This window comes from Cryptomeria japonica, unplaced genomic scaffold (assembly GCF_030272615.1).
Source record: "Cryptomeria japonica unplaced genomic scaffold, Sugi_1.0 HiC_scaffold_502, whole genome shotgun sequence".
NCBI classification, from domain to species: domain Eukaryota; kingdom Viridiplantae; phylum Streptophyta; class Pinopsida; order Cupressales; family Cupressaceae; genus Cryptomeria; species Cryptomeria japonica.
The window spans coordinates 32,764-52,190 of record NW_026729318.1 but is presented as its reverse complement, the minus strand read 5'-3'; the positions used below and the strand labels follow the sequence as shown (position 1 = coordinate 52,190).

Genomic DNA, 19,427 nt, shown 5'->3' with positions numbered 1-19,427 from the left:
AAATCTTGGTAAAGATTACAAAAACATTGCTAGATGTGACCCGGTTAAGGGATTTCCCTCAGATCTGTTAGGATCTTCACCTTGTTAGAAGTGACCTTGCTAAAGGATTTCAAACACTCCATCAGAATGTCACCTTGCTAGAGGGTTTTACAAATAAGACTGTTAAGTCCACTCGGTTAAGAGATTTTCTGTCACTTCACTAAATAACAGTAATAAAAATCTATTTGCAACTTCACATCTAAAATGCTAAAGCAGATTCTTATTTGCTCAATACAATATAGACATAGAACTAATATTGTCCATCTGCTGGGCTCTATACTCTGTTATTCAAAACAGATCTTCAAGCTTTTGTGCTCGGTAATCACTATGTAGCATCCCTGTGCATACACTTGCCCACATACATTGTTTATCAACAGTTCCCTATTTATAAACAATTCGCCAATCGCTTAATCTCCTTGATCACATTTCCCACAATCAATCATAGCCATCAGATCTTCAAACTTTGACCAGGTTCAATATATCCTTCAATCTGAAAACGTTTTACCCTGCCTTGGAACTTGCATATATTTCTTGGAACTTGTGCTAGGGTATTGTAGTTCAATTTGAGCTATAGATCTTCTTGTCAATTTTCCTTTGCCATAGATTTTTTAACAAACTTCATTCATGGCATACCAATCATTTAATCATAGCCAGCTTATCAGCTTCCTTCATTAAATAATCCATGTAATCATTTAATGTATTCTGTTATTACTCGGTTGCAACTTGGTAAATACTAAACTTCACTCGATAGACATTTTACCTTCATTAACCGATAGCGATAACCTTAGGGTTTATATACTAGGTTCCTTAGGGTTTACCGACCAGGTTCTTTGCTCGGTAACATAGTATAGTATTAACCTTTCAATCAATAACATATGTAGGATATCAAAACAATCTAATCATCATGATCTCATCATTGTCTAACTTGGTAATAGTTTCCCATTGAATAACTTATTTCTCCCCTTATCCATCATATCTTTCTGTGTCTTTTACTGACATCTTTATACTCATCAAATCATACTTCTCAAGATATGGCAACATCATACTAAATTAGAAAATCAATTTCTTGACATCAATGACAAAATAATAATATTAAGATAGTAAACATCCTTAATCAGTTATATCCATAATCATCAACAACCTTCTCAATATCCTTATTGAAATTCCAACAATCTCCCCTTGTTTGTTATAATCCCAAATGCCAAAAATCTCCCCCTTTGGCATTGATGGCGAAACCAATTGATTTGACCTAATTGATTCGGATTGATATGAGATTCTGAAATGCTGAAATGCTCTCCTTCTGTCATCAGAATTCTCCCCCATAAATTAGTCTTCTCCTCTTCTTCAATCTTCTCCTCTTCTCTTATGTCTTCTCCCCCTTTGACAAAAATGCCAAAAAGTAAATAACTAAAACATAATTTCTTCCTGTATGAAGTGATTTCCTGTTGTTATGTGTCAACGTAGTCTCAGTCAGAGCATTTATGTCTTCAATTCCTGTTCCCTGTATTATTTCTTGTATTGTTTCCTGTTCACCTTTAGAAAACATCCTAAAGTGTGTAAATCAGCATCAACTCCTAAAAGATATTTTGTAGAGTCATCGAATTGATGCTTTCACCGAACTTGGTTAGCAAGTAGAAGATAGGGGTAGGACCCCTAACTTACCTCTGAGATACTCAAAAGTGTCCCTTAGCAGTGGCTTGGTGAAGATATCTGCTATTTGTTCCTTTGTGCTAACATACTCCAACACCACTTTCTTCTCTTGAGCTTCTTCTCTAAGATAATGATATTTGATAGAGATGTGCTTTGTCTTAGAGTGCATAACAGGATTCTTTAAAATGTTAATGGCACTAGTATTGTCATAGAATATAGTTACTGGCTCGGTAACTTTCTCATTTATACCTTCCAATAGTTGTTTGATCCATGCTATGTTGGTACAATTCAATGCTTCAGCAATGTATTCAGCTTCTGTTGTTGACTTTTAAACACATCCTTGTTTCTTGCTAAGACAACTCACTAGTCTTTCTCCTAAAAAAAAAGCTCCTCCACTTGTGCTTTTCCTGTCATCAATTTTGCCTACCCAATCAACATCAGTATAAAATTTTAAATCAAAATCATTTCTATTCTGATATACTAAGCCATAATCCTCAATGCCTTTCAAGTATCTAAAAATTCTCTTGATTGCTGTCATGTGTGTTTCCTTAGGATCTGCAGAGAATCTTGCAACTATACCTACTGCATGTGCTATGTCTTGCCTGCTATGAACAACATATTGCAACTTTCCAATCATGGACCGGTAAAGTGTCTCATCAATAGATGCAGATTCATCATTCTTTAATAGTTTACAGTTGGTAGTCATTGGAGTACTTACTGGTTTTGAATCCTCCATTCCAAATTTCTTCAAGATTTCCTTTATGTACTTGGATTGAGTAATGAAAATCTCATTTTTCATTTGCAGTATCTGTAAACCTATAAAATACTTTATCTCACCAATTAATGACATCTCAAATTCTTTTCTCATTTCATTTCCAAAGTTCTTGCATAGAGAGTCATTCCCACAAAATATAATATCATCAACAAATATGGCTAAGATCAGTATTCCATTTTCTTCATTCTTCATGTAAATATTGTTGTTTTCACTTGTTCTTATAAAAACAATCTTAATCAAATAAGAAGAGTGCAATATTTCATACCATGCTCTAGGTGCTTGTTTTAGACCATATAAAGCTTTGTTCAATTTACATACCTGATCTTTATTATTGTCTTCAGTAAATCCTTCAAGTTGTTCAATAAAAACTTCTTCTTCTAATATACCATTCAGAAATGCAGATTTGACATCCATCTGATATACCTTGAAATTATTGTAAGCAGCATATGCCAACAATGTTCTTACTCCTTCAAGTCTTGCTACAGGTGCAAAACTCTCACCATAATCAATTCCTTCTTGTTGGGCATAACCTTTGCAAACTAGTCTTGCTTTATTTAAAATGACCTCTCCTTTTTCATTCAGCTTGTTTTTGAAAATCCATTTTGTACCGATTACATTTTTGTCCTTCGGTCTTGGGACCAGTGTCCATGTGTCATTCTTCTTGATCTGATCAATCTCTTCTGTCATAACTTTTATCCAATCTTCACTGTTAAATGCCTCTTTCACTATTCTCAGTTCAAATTCAGATATCAGACATGTGTTCTGTCTCAGTTTGTTCCTTGTCATCACTAGATCATCCTTATCTCCTATAATCTAACTTGGTGCATCATGTCTTCTGACATATTTGGCTAATACAGGCTTGGTAGGCTCTGTATGTTCTTCTTCATCACTCAGTAATTGGATATTCTCTTCATTTCCTTCTGCAGTTGTCTTGGTAGGACTTGTCAGTTGAACATAGACAAATTAATCATAATCTTCTAGTTCCTTGGAATTTCCTTCATCATTTCTTTTTGCAAATTCATCAATTTTCACATTTGCACTTACATTAGGTTTCTTGTCATACCAGATTTCATATGGTGTCTTCAAAGTACCTTTCTTTAGTTGTACTCGGTTCAGGGTGTAAACTACAATGCTTATTGCTTCTCTCCAAAATGTTTGTGGCACTTTCTTTTCAATCATCAAGGTTCTGGGACAATCCACAATAGATCTGTTTCTTCTCTCAACTATTCCATTTTGCTGTGGAGTTCTCAGTGCAGAGACCTATCTTTTTATACCATGATCATTGCAGAATAAGTTGAACTCATCAGATGTGAACTCTCCTCCTCTATCTGATCTAAGACATTTCAGTTGTCTTCCTGTTTCATTTTCCCTCTTGCCTTGTACCTTTTAAACATTTGAAAACCTTCTGATTTTTCTTTTAAAATCATTACTGACATCATCCTTGAGTAATCATCCACAAATAATATGAAATGTTTATCACCATAATAACTTTGAACTTTCATAGGACCACAAAGATCAGTGTGCACAAGATCTAAATTTCCCTTAGAAGTGTAAGACTTACTTGTAAAGCTTTATCTTGTCATTTTACCAATCTGGCATCCTCGACACATAGCATTCTCAGGTTTTTCAAGACTCAGTAGACCTCTTACTCGGTGCTTCTTGCTTATTTTGATCAGATTATCAAAATTTACATGACAAAACCTTTTATACCATAACCAGGTATCATCTATCTTTGCATACAAAAATTTATTCTGAGTTGAGTCAAGGTGAAATGTGTTACCTTTTGTTTGTGTCTCGATAGCAGCTAACTTTCCATGCTTGTCACAAACTTTGACAATTCCTGTCTAAAATTCTATTCGGTATCCTATATTGTTTAGCTGTGACACACTCAACAAATTGTATTTCAAACCTTCAACCCAATAAGCATCATTGAATCTTGCATTATCAAAAAGTGTTATGGATCCTTTACCTCTTACCAGACATGGTGCATCATTACCAAATCTTACATAGCCTCCATCATAGTCTTCAAACATAACAAACTTGTGTTTATCACCTATCATGTGATGTGAGCATCCACTATCTATGATCCAAGAATCATTAGTATTTATGTGAGATATAAGGGCTTCTTCTTCATACCTTTCTTCATCTGATCCATCTTTGATAACCACATAAACTACTTCCTCTGTATCAGTTTCATCTAATTTATCATCATTGGATTCCTCATCGGCTATTAAGCATGACTTTCTATCTCTTCTTCTGAAGTCTTGGTATCCTCTGTAATGATTATCTTTCTGTCTATCATCTCAGTAATCTCTCTTTTCAGTAGAATCTTTGTCAGGATAGTTAGAAGCCATATGTCCTATCTTATCACAATTGAAACATTTCAAAGGTAGTTTTCCTTTATGTTGAGACATGGACCAGCTAGGACTCGAACCTAGGACCTTCCATGCGTTGATGGAGTGCTCTACCACTGAGCTACTAGTCCAAGATGGACCAGTAGCTCAGTGGTAGAGCACTCCAGCAACGCATGGAAGGTCCTAGGTTCGAGTCCTAACTAGTCCATGTCTCAACATGGTATCAGAGCCAGGTCCAGGCTAGGAGCCCCAAGCACACGAGAGGTGTAGCTTAAGGGGGGGTGTTGGTGTTGGAAATAAGCCACACCTGGACTAACGATGGACTGGTCCAAGAGGGGCTAGTAGCTCAGTGGTAGAGCACTCCAGTAGTGTATGGAAGGTCCTAGATTCAAGTCCTAGCTGGTCCATGTCTCAACATGGTATCAGAGGGAGCCACACCATCATGAAAATATGCTTAATGCATTCTTCTCTGTGAGAGATAAGTTTGAGGAGCAAGCCCTTGTTAATACACTCTTCTCTGTGAGGGAGAAGTTTGAGGTGAAGGCCCCTGTTCCACCCTTTGGGAGTAGTCATGGTGAACGTCATGATGAGATGAAAACATCACGTTGAGCAACTCTATGATGGGCACTTGTGTTCATACTTCATATGCATTCTCATACATGGGAGTAGCCATGATGGATATCATCATGTTGAGTACCATGATGAATCATGTTCCACTCTCTAGGAGTAGCCATGGTGGATGTTATTTCATGACTATATTATTAACAAGGATTCCTCCCTAGCTAAGAGGGAGTGTTGATGTTGTAGTGGTCACCCTTGTGAAGAGACAAATGGTGTCATTGAGGACCGACCCCTTGTGAAAGGGTGCCTCCCTCATATATATAGAAGATGCAAACTCAATCTCTGATCCATTCAATTTATGTGAAGAGTAGTTTATATATTAGTTAGAGAAGATCGATCCTCTAAAGAAAACCAATTAGATTTGCTCTTGTGAAATTTGCTTGAAGGAGTGAAGCAACATATATTGGGCCCGTATCTTGCATTATTGCTAGACATATTTGATATATAAAGACATTTTATGCTAGGTGCTTCTCCCTTGAGTAGGGGGGTTTTCCCTTGGAGATCAAACTGCAGATATTCTGACCAAAAACCTCTTTCAGAGTGAAGGTTGATCACTTCAGAAAAGGTTTAGGTATGATAGAAAGGTAATTTGCTTTGCAATTTGTATTTGCATGTTTAATGTGTAAACTTCTTTGTCATGACAGGACATTTTTGGATTTTATCCCCTGGGTTCATATCTAAGAGGTGACGATCTCTCAAGATAATGAACACTTGTATGGAGACATTATAAGGTGATGATCTTATAATGTCCAAACCAGTTATCATGGTGGATCTCTGGTGAATCATGGATGAAGCCATGATTGTGTTGTGGTAAAACATTCATATGAAATGTTAATGTACATACCACAACTTGGATAAGATGAGAATTTAAATCTTTCTCATATGATTATCCTTAAGTATTGCGTGTAGGCAATACTAATATCACATGCTTAGGTGATATCCTATCAATCGCAAGATTGATGTGATGAACTTCAAGATCACGTGTTTAGGTGATACTACATACCAAATGATTAAATGGTATGATTCTCATGAATGACTAAAATGATCACTATCTATTAAATTATGATGCTTGAATATATTGTCTACATTCATCTTACCTAGCTAAGAGGGAGTGTTAATTATGTTTTGTGTATCTATGGTGAGGGCCATAAGTGTTGACATGGGAGATCACTACACATTTTGTCTGATCATCCTCCCTAGCTAAGAGGGAGTGTTAATATTTGTAGCTTGAGTCGAATGATCATTTAGAATACATATAATATATGTTGATTAATAATAATATATTATTATGTTATATTATTATATTATTATTAATCATATAAAATTTAATATTCAATATTAATCTATTATACTATTCTAAATTAATAATTGATTGATGAAACATTACAATATTGGTTAAATTATCATAATTAAAGGAGAGACATGTCTATTCAAGGACATGCCTCTCCAAAGGAATATATATAGTATAATGTTATTCAATTTGAGAACACATAGAATTCCAAGAATGCAAGTATTAGATTGAATCAGATATATACATTAAAATACATCCAATAAAACCTGGGAAAATCAACACTTTATACTTACCTTTGCCTCTCAGTAACCTTCTGGCTAATAGTGCTTCAAACTCTTCTTGCTTTCTGATTTCCTCATACAGTTTGTGTACTTCCTCCATGTTCTTGCGAAATCTTTCACTTGCTCCACTGCGATCCCGTTTAGTGTACTTACTCATTCTATCATTGTAATCATCAGATTCACCAATATGAAAAGAACTAAATACAGATTCAACTTTATTTACCGATGACCCACTGTTATCAAAGTTACTTAACTCAAATGCATGTAGCTTACCAATAGTAGCATCTAAAGAAACTGGCATATTAGGTACAGACCTCAATTCATTGATTGCAGAGACTCGGATTGCATAAGCCGGTAGAAGGTTTCTTAACAACTTACTTGTTATATCCTTTTCTTCAATAGTTCCCCCTGCTCCTTTGATTTGATTGACAATCTCCTTTAGTCTTGTACTGTACTGAGTTATGTTCTCACCTTCATTCATCCTCATAGATTCAAGTTGTCCTCTTAGACTATCCACTTTTTCTCTTTGAACATGTTCATCTCCTCCATACACAGATATGAGCTTGTCCCACATTGCCTTTGCATCATTGCAGCCTTCTAGATCATTAAACTCTGAATCAGTCAATACAAATGTTATTTCAATCATTGCTTGGATATGTTCTTGCTTTGCTTTTATCTCTTCCATTGTCAATGGATAGGTGCTTGGTGTGATGAAATCATTCTCCAGATAATATACATCATATTCTCCAACTCCTGATAGGTGTAGCTTCATCCTTTTCTGCCATGTAGAGAAACTTGACTTGTTCAACTTCGGTGCATCCCTCTTATACATCTTTGGATATTTTCCTCAAGTACCTTTAAACTTTTCCCTCTTATATTTATGAGATTGTAATTTCTTAATATTCAGTTTATAGAAACAATTTTTTCCTAATATTAAAATAAATTAGTTTTAGCTTAACAATCAATTTGATTAGAATGCAATTTATGAACCTTTATAGTGTGAGTTGCAGATTATGCTTTTGTTGTCAGGTACTTTTATGTATTTGGCATGTGTGTAGGGCATGGTTGAATAATGTGTATAAGTAAGTTAATATTTAATTAAAATATATGGAAACATCCTTACATATTATAATTTAATATTATATTTTATAATCTAGGTATGTCAAGAATAAGGATGTTGGAACAAAAATGTCTGATAGATTGGATGAGATCATGTATACAATCAACCCCAATGGTGAGAACATCACAACTCATATAATTAAAAATCTCATGGAGGAATTAAAAGAAGAGAAAAAATTTATTGAGTACTTTCAGAAAACTTGGTGTCATGATGAGAGTCGTATAGGTAAGATCATCAGTATATTCATTATGGTTTATATGCATTTACATCAAGTAGTATATTCTGTATACTAAGACATTATATTTTTTGTTTAGAGACGTGGTTTTTTTTTTTTGAAGCTTTTCTCATGCAAATCAAGAAACCAATGCATCCATAGAGTCATATCACTTCCACATAAAGAGTCACTATTTAAGTGACCATTCTAAGTGATAGTTCTGATACTTAATGTAAGTACAGATGCCAAGCTAATAAGATGAGAGGGGGGGTGAATCATACAAACTTAATCTGCCATAAAAACATCAGATTCAACCTCGATAACATATACTTCAGTAATGTAACCAAAACTACTAAACATGCAAACTCAAAAGCATATAAACATCATACCACTCATAACACCAGATTTACCGTGGAAACCCAAGTAGGGAAAAACCACAGTGGGATTTCGGACCCACTAAGAAATATACTCTTCTAGAGTATGCTCAGTTAAAGGCAAATCCTATTAAAAATTACAAACACATTGCTAGATGTGACCCGCTTAAGGGATTTCCCTCAGATCTGTTAGGATCTTCACCTTGTTAGAAGTGACCTTGTTAAAGGATTTCAAACACTCAATGAGAATGTCACCTTGCTAGAGGGTTTTACAAATAAGACTATTAAGTCCACTCGGTTAAGAGATTTTCTATCACTTCACTAAATAACAGTAATAAAAATCTATTCGCAACTTCACATCTAAAATGCTAAAGAAGATTCTTATTTTCTCAATACAATATAGACATAGAACTAATCTTGTCCATCTGCTGGGCTCTATACTTTGTTATTCAAAACAAATCTTCAAGCTTCTGTGCTCGGTAATCACTATGTAGCATCCCTATGCATACACTTGCCCGCATACATTGTTTATCAATAGTTCCCTATTTATAAACAGTTCGCCAACCGCTTAATCTCCTTGATCACATTTTCCATGATCAATCATAGCCATCAGATATTCAAACTTTGACTAGGTTCAATGTATCCTTCGATCTGAAAACATTTTACCCTGCCTTGGAACTTGCATATATTTCTTGGAACTTGTACTAGGGTATTTCGGTTCAATTTGAGCTGTAGATCTTCCTGCCGATTTTCCTTTGCCATAGATTCTTTAACAAACTTCATTCATGGCATACCAATCATTTAATCATAGCTAGCTCATCAACTTCCTTCATTAAATAATGCATGTAATTATTTAATGTATTCTATTATTACTCGATTGCAACTTGGTAAATACTAAAATTCACTCGGTAGACATTCTGCCTTCATTAACCAATAGCAATAACCTTAGGGTTTACCGACTAGGTTCTTTTCTCGGTAACATAGTATAGTATTAACCTTTCAATCAATAACATATGTAGGATATCAAAACAATCTAATCATCATGATCTCATCATTGTCTAACTCAGTAATAGTTGCCCATAGAATAACTTATTTCTCCCCTTATCCATCTTATTCTTTCTGTTTCTTTTACTGACATCTTTATACTCATCAAATCATACTTCTCAAGATATGGCAACATCATACTGAATTAGAAAATCAATTTCTTGACATCAATGACAAAATAATAATATTAAGACAGTAAACATCCTTAATCAGTTATATCCATAATCATCAACAACCTTCTCAATATCCTTATTGAAATGCCAACAATCTCCCCTTGTCTGTTATAATGCCAAATGCCAACACTAAGAAATGCACAAGGAGAATGGATTGGCTTATCCATACACTTCCCCACAGGGTAGAGTCATTGTATCAAAATAAAAGATATTTACATCTATCTGGGTTCATAACTAATTTAAAAAATGAAAGATATTACATAACAACATTAGAAAGATAAAAAACAATCACAGATGCTGACTTTTATCCCTATTATCTCATTCATAACATATATAAGATAATACGTCAAACCATTCCAGCAAAATGGTATCTTGTTAGGAAATTTAGAGTAGATTCTAATGTGTGTGATTGTCAGTGGGCAAAAAGAGGAAATACATGCAAACATGTGCTAAAGGTTTTAAATATTCTGAAGAGAAACAAGACAAATGAGGAAGATCAAGTTGTTGGTAAGTGTCATTTGAGATTTAATTTTAATATTTGTATTTTTTATGATTCTTATATTTTTTTAAAACTAAATAAATTAATTTTATTAAATTACAGATGTTACTCTATTGGTTGATAATAATAATGAAGTTGGAGGGAGTTTTAGTCATGAAAACAACACCATTGGTAATATCAATATGATCTTTATAAGTAAATATTAAATTATTTTATGGTTCTCAAACTTAATTAATTTTTGTTTCAATTATAGATGGTCTTATACCTTTAGAATATCAAGATGTGGATGGGGTTGCCATTGGTGAAGCTCAAAGAACTGGTAAATTCTAAAATCACCATTTTGTAATGAAATATCAAAAGATTTTATATATTTTTTGACTTAATCATTGTTATTTCTATTACAAATTGTGGGAAGTCATCTAATACTTCCAATGGTAACTTTCAAAATTTCATTGATTATTTGACTTCATTGCTTCAAAACTTACCAATTGGAGAAGATGAAAAACCAATTTTTAGTCAATGTGTTGAAAGATTTAGAATAGATATCCATGCATCTTTCAGTTCATCTTCCAAATTTAAATCAATCCCTGGCTCAAAGAACATGCCTGTGAGATGAATACCACCATGGTTTAGTCCAAGTAAAATGCATAAATAACATTGTACTCATCACAGACATAATGCTATTTCTCAAAATTTAAATGAAATAATTGAGGAGCATGAAAATTTTCAATTCCCCTCTTTATGACATAGAAAGCAAAATTAAAAAAAAGGTCACTAATTGCTCAGGCCTAGCGATACAAGAAGAAAGAGCCATTATCATGCATCAACGTGAGTACACTTATTTTAAAGTACTTTAGTAATTTACACGGTAATATTTCTTATTTTTATTTCTTATGTTAAACATGTCATTTTGTAGGTTTGAGTGATCAAAATAGTACTCGACGATGTCGATTACCTTTCTCTATTGATGTAAACAAAGTGATGACAGATGAAACTATGCAAGTTATAGATGGTATTGCATTAGCTATTAAATGTTTTTCTTATTTAAAAAAAAATAATTAGTTCATATTTCTAACCATTTTTTTTATATCCAATCAAACAAACAAGATACAAGTTGTGGAGGTCAACCATCAATGCTCAATGCTATCCCTAATCAGACCCTTCAACAAAGAGTTACACTTAATTAAAAAATTAAATATTGTTTTGATTAATTACATATTGTAATTTTACACTTGAGCATTTTATCTAAGTTGATTTGTTAATTGTGCATTTTGTTACTTGTGTTGGATGATAAAAAAAATCAGGAACATATGTTACTTGTTTTTGTTGATCCTAAGCAACCAACAACAATGGATGCAATGCAAGTTACAAATGGTAATGAAATTATGAAACAAGTTTTCTTAAATTTTGAGTCTTTAATTTATAAATTAATTGTATATATGTTGATATGTTAAATGTGAATGTTGTTGCAACTTTAAATGATCAACATAACATCCAAGAATGTATGTTACCCTTCTATCTTGATCTTAACCAAACAATAACAGTAGCCGACACAATGCAAAGTAGAGATGGTAAGGAAATCATGAATTGAACTTAAATCAGTTCCAAGTCATTAATTTGAAAACTAATTTTATAACTAACTTATTGTATTTGTAGGTGATGATGATATTTATATGGAGGATCATGGGCAACACTTTTTTGGATAATCATTATAACTTGTATTATACTTTAATGTATTTACTATTGAGTACTTAACTCTCTTTGATATATTGGAGGGAGTGCATCGTGGATTTAAGATAGGGACATCATTTGTTGTGAAAAGTTGGCTCATCATGTTGTGACCTTTATTTTTTAAAGGATAATGAAGCAATTTATTTTGACTCATGATGTTTACATGGCACTTCAATCATATAACATTCTATGTGTTGGGTAAAGGTTTTATAATTGACATCTTTATCAAGTAATCTTCTTCAACCATTTTAGTTTCCTAAGACCATTATTTCATTTTATCTTTCTTGTTTCACTCCACATCCCTCTTTGCATAGCCTTATTTACTAATTGTCATTTCCTTTTTATCTATTTGAGCTTCATTATCTATGCTTTGAATTGATTTAATATCTTAGTACAAATTTATTTTTTTATAATTTATTTAGTTTATTTTTCATCACGTGGTCAAGTGCATTCAAGGTTATTTACTGCATTCTAACATAATGGACCAAAATATCTCCCCCACATAAAAAAAAAGAAGTGCAACTACAAATGTGAATTAATATTAATAATCCAATTACAAATTTTCTCATGCATTATGTTTGGTATGTCTAAACTTCATTAGTGCAAATCAATATAATATAGTTAATATAAATACAAATATTCATAAGAAATAATTACTAATGAAACTATTACTTAAAAATAATTGCTAATCAAAATTAAAATGTAATATATTAAATTCTAATCATTTATTAAAAAATATCAAGAATAATAGAAATACATTAATTTTATAAGATATGATCTAAAATTTTAATAAAAAATGTTGAAAAATTCAACTTTAACAATTCTTACTACATATATAATCTGAACTTTTTTCAATTTTTACTATTTTTTATTCTTACATACTTGTAAAGAAAAAAGATTTTATTTTGTACCTTAAAAACATATACTATACAAACTTATTTGGTCATCCAAGATTACTAAATAGTAATGCTCAAAGAATTGTTTTGAAACTAGAAATTTTCTACCTGAAAATATTTGGTTTTATAAGATTGTTTGAACGAATTTAGACACAATATTTTTTTAATTGCTCTACTTGCGTTGTACGCATCTGAGGACTTTTGTCACTTTTCAACTCTGTCATGTCAGGTCTGAGTCCGTGAATAGACGGTACATCGTACTATGGAGGGGTATGTAGCGGACGCGTCTATTCTGGCTCCAAAACGACAGTATGGATTGACTAACACGCGTGTTAGTCGCGCGTTTTACATCGTCGATTTTGCAATTAACGGCTACGATTGACTAGCCTGTCGCTAACACGCTGTATGGAAGGTGTATTTTGGAGCCAGAATAGCTTCAGCCATATGCAACATGCCCATGACACGACAATGGATGGGTATGCTACTCCAGGTTGTGTGGTTTTCGTGGGATTTCACCAAACGAGCACGTATTCCTAGATATGTGAGGAAAAGATTACTTCTAGCATTGAATGGAATATGCCATGAAAGTGTACAATAGAGAACAACATTTCCATACCACCTCTTATGCAAGACTTTGAATGAAGAGTCCTCATTCTCATTGTCAACAATAGGTATAGTCCAATGTCAAAGTAAAATAAACCATTTTCAACAATTTCGGTTTTGGGTTTTCAAACCACAATTTCTAGGTCTGATATTTTTTCCTCAATAGACCTTGACTTGCTTCAAGTCTTCAAAGAAGACGACCTTAACTGGTCCAATACGCGTAAATAAAATGGTGCGCGTCCGTCCATCTCTTAGTAATCTAATTCTCCTCAAATATAAATTCTTATATCTGACTAAGAAGCAATTAAAACTTGGACTAAACAAAATTTATTAAACGAAAAATGGTACTAAATTATTGCTGGCGATTTTCTTTTCAGGCTTACATTGTTTGCTGTTCTGTTACTATTCAATGAAGTCATTCCTTGATTTTTCTGTGCTTCAGTTTAGAGCTATATAGTCTCCATCAACTCAAGAAACGATGGAAACCTACAAGATGGAAATGGGAAGAAATGGTCTCTTAGGATATCTGCTCTTCTTTCATGTAATACTAATTATATTTCACACCATTGATGGGTCAGTTGCTAGTAGGGGAGATACACTTTTCTTAGGCGACTCGCTTACTGGAAAGCAAACAATAATCTCAATGAATGGGATGTTTGAATTGGGATTCTTTAGCACAAATGGAAGTAATAACTGGTATATTGGCATCTGGTATGCCGAAGTACCAGAGAAGACAAAAGTTTGGGTGGCTAATAGGGAGACTCCCGCAAGAGACAGGCCTGGCATTTTGAAGCTGTCAAGAGAAGGTCATCTGGGACTGTTTGATGCAAAAGGTGGATCTGTATGGTCGGTCAATGTGTCGAAGAAGGCTTCAAAGGCTGTAATTTTAGACTCGGGTAACTTTTTAATGGTGGCTGATGAGAATATATCTGACCCTCTTTGGGAGAGTTTCGACCATCCTGTAGACACCTGGTTACCCGGGATGAGGTTCGGTGGACAGCAAAAGTTAGTTTCTTGGAAAAACTCATTGGATCCCGCTCCTGGGCTTTTCTCCTTCCACATGGATCCATCCGGGGTTAAACAATTTGTGCTAACATGGAACAACTCTGTACAGTATTGGCGGAGCGGGACATGGAATGGCGAAATTTTCCGGGAAATCCCAGAAATGGGAAACAAAGGGTTCTACAATATCAGCGTTGAACGTGTTGGCTCATTTTTGTATATGACTTATTCACCGATTCATCCCATATTTAAGGTATCCCGTTTCGTCCTAGTTAACTCCGGGGCAATTCAAGAATACAATCTGATTGAGGGCAGCAAATGGAACATGTTCTGGTCCAAACCCAGAGATCAGTGTGCCGTATATGGTCTCTGTGGAGTTTATGGAACCTGCGACTCCAACAATCTTACCTTCTGCACCTGTGCAGAAAGGTTCAAGCCCAAAGACGATCTGTCTTGGAGATCGCGAGAGTGGTGGTCAAGTGGCTGTTTTAGGCAGAGCCCGTTGAGCTGCGATGCAGAAAATGAAAGCACTGACCAATTCTTCGAGTCGAACGTAATGTTGCCTGATGATAATTACTCTTTCTCATTACCTGCACCCACAAAAAAAGATTGCGAGAAAGCGTGTCTCCGCAACTGCTCGTGCACTGCATTTACTTTCAATCCGCCTTCATGGGCGTGCAAAATCTGGTCAGGAGATCTGCTAAACATGTACAGTTTTCCATCACAAAGCAATACAAATGTGTCCATTAGAGTAGCTGCCTCTGCACTTCTTAAGTTTCATAGGCAATCTTCCTCAGAAGGGAAAACCACACGTATTGTGGGCGCAATGCTTGGTACCATTGGTGCTCTTGCCGTTGTTTTGGGTATATTTTCGATTGTAATGTGGCGGAAGCATCGGCTACGATCGACTGAGAGGTATGGAGATTCCTCTAATTCTTTTCTTAGAATGTTTAGCTACAAGGAGTTGAAAATTGCAACTAGGAATTTCAGCTCTAAGTTGGGGAGCGGAGGATTTGGCTCAGTGTTCAAAGGAACTCTAACGGACGGTACGCTTGTGGCTGTAAAGAAAATGGAGGGTTCATCACAAGATGAGAAGCAATTCCGAGCGGAAATCAGTTCCCTTGGAAACGTTCAACATGTAAATCTGGTCAGGCTTCGAGGGTTTTGTGCAGAAGGATCCAGACGCTTACTGATTTATGATTTCATGCCGAACGGCTCTCTGGATTCTTTACTGTTCACAAGTGACTCAAAAACTGAACGGAAGGTACTTGACTGGAAGACTCGATTTGAGATAGTATTAGGCACTGCAAGAGGGTTACTTTATCTCCATGAAGAATGTAGAGATTGCATCATTCACAGCGATGTTAAACCAGGAAACATTCTGCTGGACAGTAATTTGTCACCCAAGATAGCAGATTTTGGTTTGGCAAAGCTTGTGGGTAGAGGTTTTAGCCACGTGCTGACCACTACAAGAGGAACGAGAGGTTACTTGGCTCCAGAGTGGATCTCCGGTCTTCCCATCACTCCCAAAGTTGACGTCTACAGTTTTGGTATGACGCTCTTCGAAATCATCTCGGGGCGAAGAAATCTGGAGTTAAATGTACAAGATTCAAGTAAGTATTACTTTCCTGTGTGGGCTGCAACTCAGATTAACCAGGGAAAGACGATTAATATTGTGGAGGAGGGTGTTGCAGAGGAGGCAGATATTGAAGAGGTGAGAAGAGCAAGTATTGTAGGTTTGTTATGCATAGAAGAGGATGAGTATATGAGACCAAACATGGGGCAAGTGGTGCGGATGCTGGAAGGGAAGTTGGAGCCTCGAACTCTGCAGATTCAGAAGTCTCTACCCGAGGAAGAGCAAGCAGAACAAAGCCAGACTAGTACGGATAGCGGTGGCAATGGCATTAGTTAAAGTAATGTACCTGTAATAAACTGTTGTGGTGAACATGTCATTTTAATTAATATGTTTTATGTTTAATCATAGTAATGTGTAAATCTACTTTTTATGTCAAATAAGAAGATAAATATTTTTATGCATCATTTTGTTACTATATTTTAGGTGATGTGTTTAGCTAGACGATTTTATATGAAAGAAATAATTTATAATGTAGGGAAGAGTACAGTTTCATTTTCCAATAACCATTCACTTTTTGTACATCCAAATTTCAGTTACTAATTTTAAAGGCACCAAAAAAAAGATAACTAAAATCAAGTTAATAAATTTAACAATTACTATCTAATAGTTGCTCACTATTGGGGCATTTGTGCACAACTACTAGGTCATTTGTGCATAAGTATTGACAATTTTAATTGCACAGTTATAGGAACATCTTTAAGTAAGTATCAATTGACACTTTGAAATGTGTACTTTCTAACCCTTGCATGAATAGTGGATCCCAAAGCATGCATCATTACTACCCAAAAACCAGAACAATAGTTATAAGCAGTTAAGTCACATACAAAGACAACAAAAGAAGAAAACATCAAAGTAGATGTACTGGCAATAATGGCTACAGGTACGCTTCCTCTAATATTTTTAAAATTTTATTTTAATATTAAATAAAAATATTTTATTTTTACAATGTAAAATATAGATATTTAAAACATTTAAATTTATCAATATAAGATTTAAATGTAATGATTTTGTGAGAAAATTTATGGGAGCAAAAATCAAGAGTATAAGGTTTTAAAAGAAAGAACAAAAAATCATTGAAATGGCAAGTAGATTACATATAAATAAAATCATTACTACATAGAAAGAAAAAAATTCTATAATATTTGGTATGGTTACATTCATTTTCAATATTATTACATAGTTTGATACACATTTTTATGAACCATTGTATTCCCATGTAGAACATCTCAAACTACCCAAACTAATCTATCAAAATAACTCCCAAAATAACATCTAACTATATACTAACAATAATGTATGACTACTAACAAGTCATTAATGTAACTTTATTTCTAATGTATAACTAGTATTTCACTATGGGTGGTGTTGTCTATGACCACAGAGGCAATGTCGTGTTGGCTTACATGACCAACTTGGGAATGCAAACCTCGAGCTTTGCAGAGGTAGCTACCATTTATTATGGTTTGATCATCATTAATGAAAAAAATTAAAATCAAATTTGAATAGAAGGTGACTCGAGAAACACAATCCTTTTCCTAAAATCTTAATTTGCTCTAGATTGGAAATGTTAAGGCTTGTTGGACATGTGTAAGTCCCTTATTTGAGGCATTAGCCACATTGGCCTCAATCACATGACGAGGGAGGGAAACAAAGTTGCAAACATGCTGGCTTCTTTAGGTCCATTTTCCAAGAATTTAAAAATTTGGACTAGTTCCTATAATATTCTAGATTTGGTTTGTGTAGCAATCTAGGAGGACATGAAGTATAATGATGGGGTATAATTCAAAAATTGCCTTTCTATCCTAGCTGCCCTTTTGTCTAGTCATTTTCCCCTAGATTGGCACATGTTCTTTTCAAAAAGAAGTGTCATTTCTCCTCATAAGTGCTATGGTACCCAAACTACTAGTTTTTGTTTCACCCACCTAGTTTCTTTTAGAAAGCTCAGGGTGGTGAAATTGTAGGGGACGACAATTAATCAAAGTTGAATCTGATAACTATGAAGAATTCAAGTGCAAACCAAAGCTATGGTAGAAAGTGATCAAGGGGAATTTAGAGAGTTATGTGGAGGGCATGGAGGGTTTTGACTTGGAGCTTTCAAAAGACTTTGCAGAGCCCTAGCATAAGGGGGGGTGAAAATTTGCAAGGTTACCTTCAAATTCACATTAGAGTTGATTACGATCAATACTGGACTCCCTTAAGATGGTATTACATTTCCTAAGATGTTGACGAGATCATATACGAAAGAATTGAAGTGATTCTTCAAGAAGGGTGAAGGAGTTTTGAAGTTGCAAAGTGGATACAATAGAGAAGAACTCCCTGAAAAATGGAAGGATGTGGACTCTCTTAAATGAAATTATTCACCCTTGATGCTTGTTTTAAAATAGTTCACACTCGAACCTTCCCCATGTTAAATCACTTGAGGTATGGAATCCGCGTGAACTTTTCTTCCTGCTTCTATTCATCCTTATCCCAATTCGTTTCTAGAGCCAAGTCAAATAATTTATTGCCCCTATATGAGGATTCGATCCTTAGGCTATATAATTTTCATCTTTCTTTAACCCCTTTGGGTGCATCTGTTTCTAATCTCCTTAATCCCCTGCCAGACCTAAATCTAGTGATTGAGGTCTCTAGGGCCCGTGTGGATAAAAGTACCTTAGTTATTGGTTCTTCCTCTATGCCCAAACTTGTCCCCACCTATTTTAAACCCTAGCAGAGATGTGAAGCAAGATTCCTCTTCTAATTCACCCCCCAAATAATTGGAGGTGTTGTAGTGTAGTGAAGATGACTTAGGGGTTGAGGAATATGATTCTTATTCTGATTTAGAATCTAAGTGGTCTCCTACTTGTTCGACAAGGTGGCCCCCTTTCCCCCTAATCAAGAGACCTTTGACCCTAAGAACTCTCCCATAAATGTTTAGGCATCAATTTTTAAACTGGAGGAGAATGTGGAGAGATAAGAAATGGTTATTAAGTGGCTCCTCTCATAGTTCGATGTGGCAATTAAAAAAATCAGTAGGGTGAAAGTGTTGGCTAAGGCAAGGATGAGAGTGGATAAATAGGTTATGGATAAGGATGAATGTGTTTGGGAAACAACAACTGATATCACCAAGAAGATGGAGAAATGG

At 34.7% G+C, this 19,427-nt stretch overlaps 1 protein-coding gene and 1 non-coding gene across 2 annotated transcripts; one reads left to right on the top strand and one right to left on the bottom strand.

Moving 5' to 3' along the window:
* Positions 1–4,877: 4,877 nt before the first annotated feature.
* Positions 4,878–4,949, bottom strand: TRNAV-AAC (transfer RNA valine (anticodon AAC)). Its single transcript has one exon. It is a non-coding gene; the product is annotated as a tRNA-Val (tRNA).
* A 9,194-nt stretch (positions 4,950–14,143) lies between these two features.
* Positions 14,144–16,579, top strand: LOC131057462 (G-type lectin S-receptor-like serine/threonine-protein kinase At2g19130). The gene has a single exon (XM_057991645.2). The coding sequence runs from the start codon at positions 14,144–14,146 to the stop codon at positions 16,577–16,579; it is 2,436 nt and encodes an 811-aa protein (XP_057847628.2).
* The last annotated feature ends 2,848 nt before the right edge of the window (positions 16,580–19,427 follow it).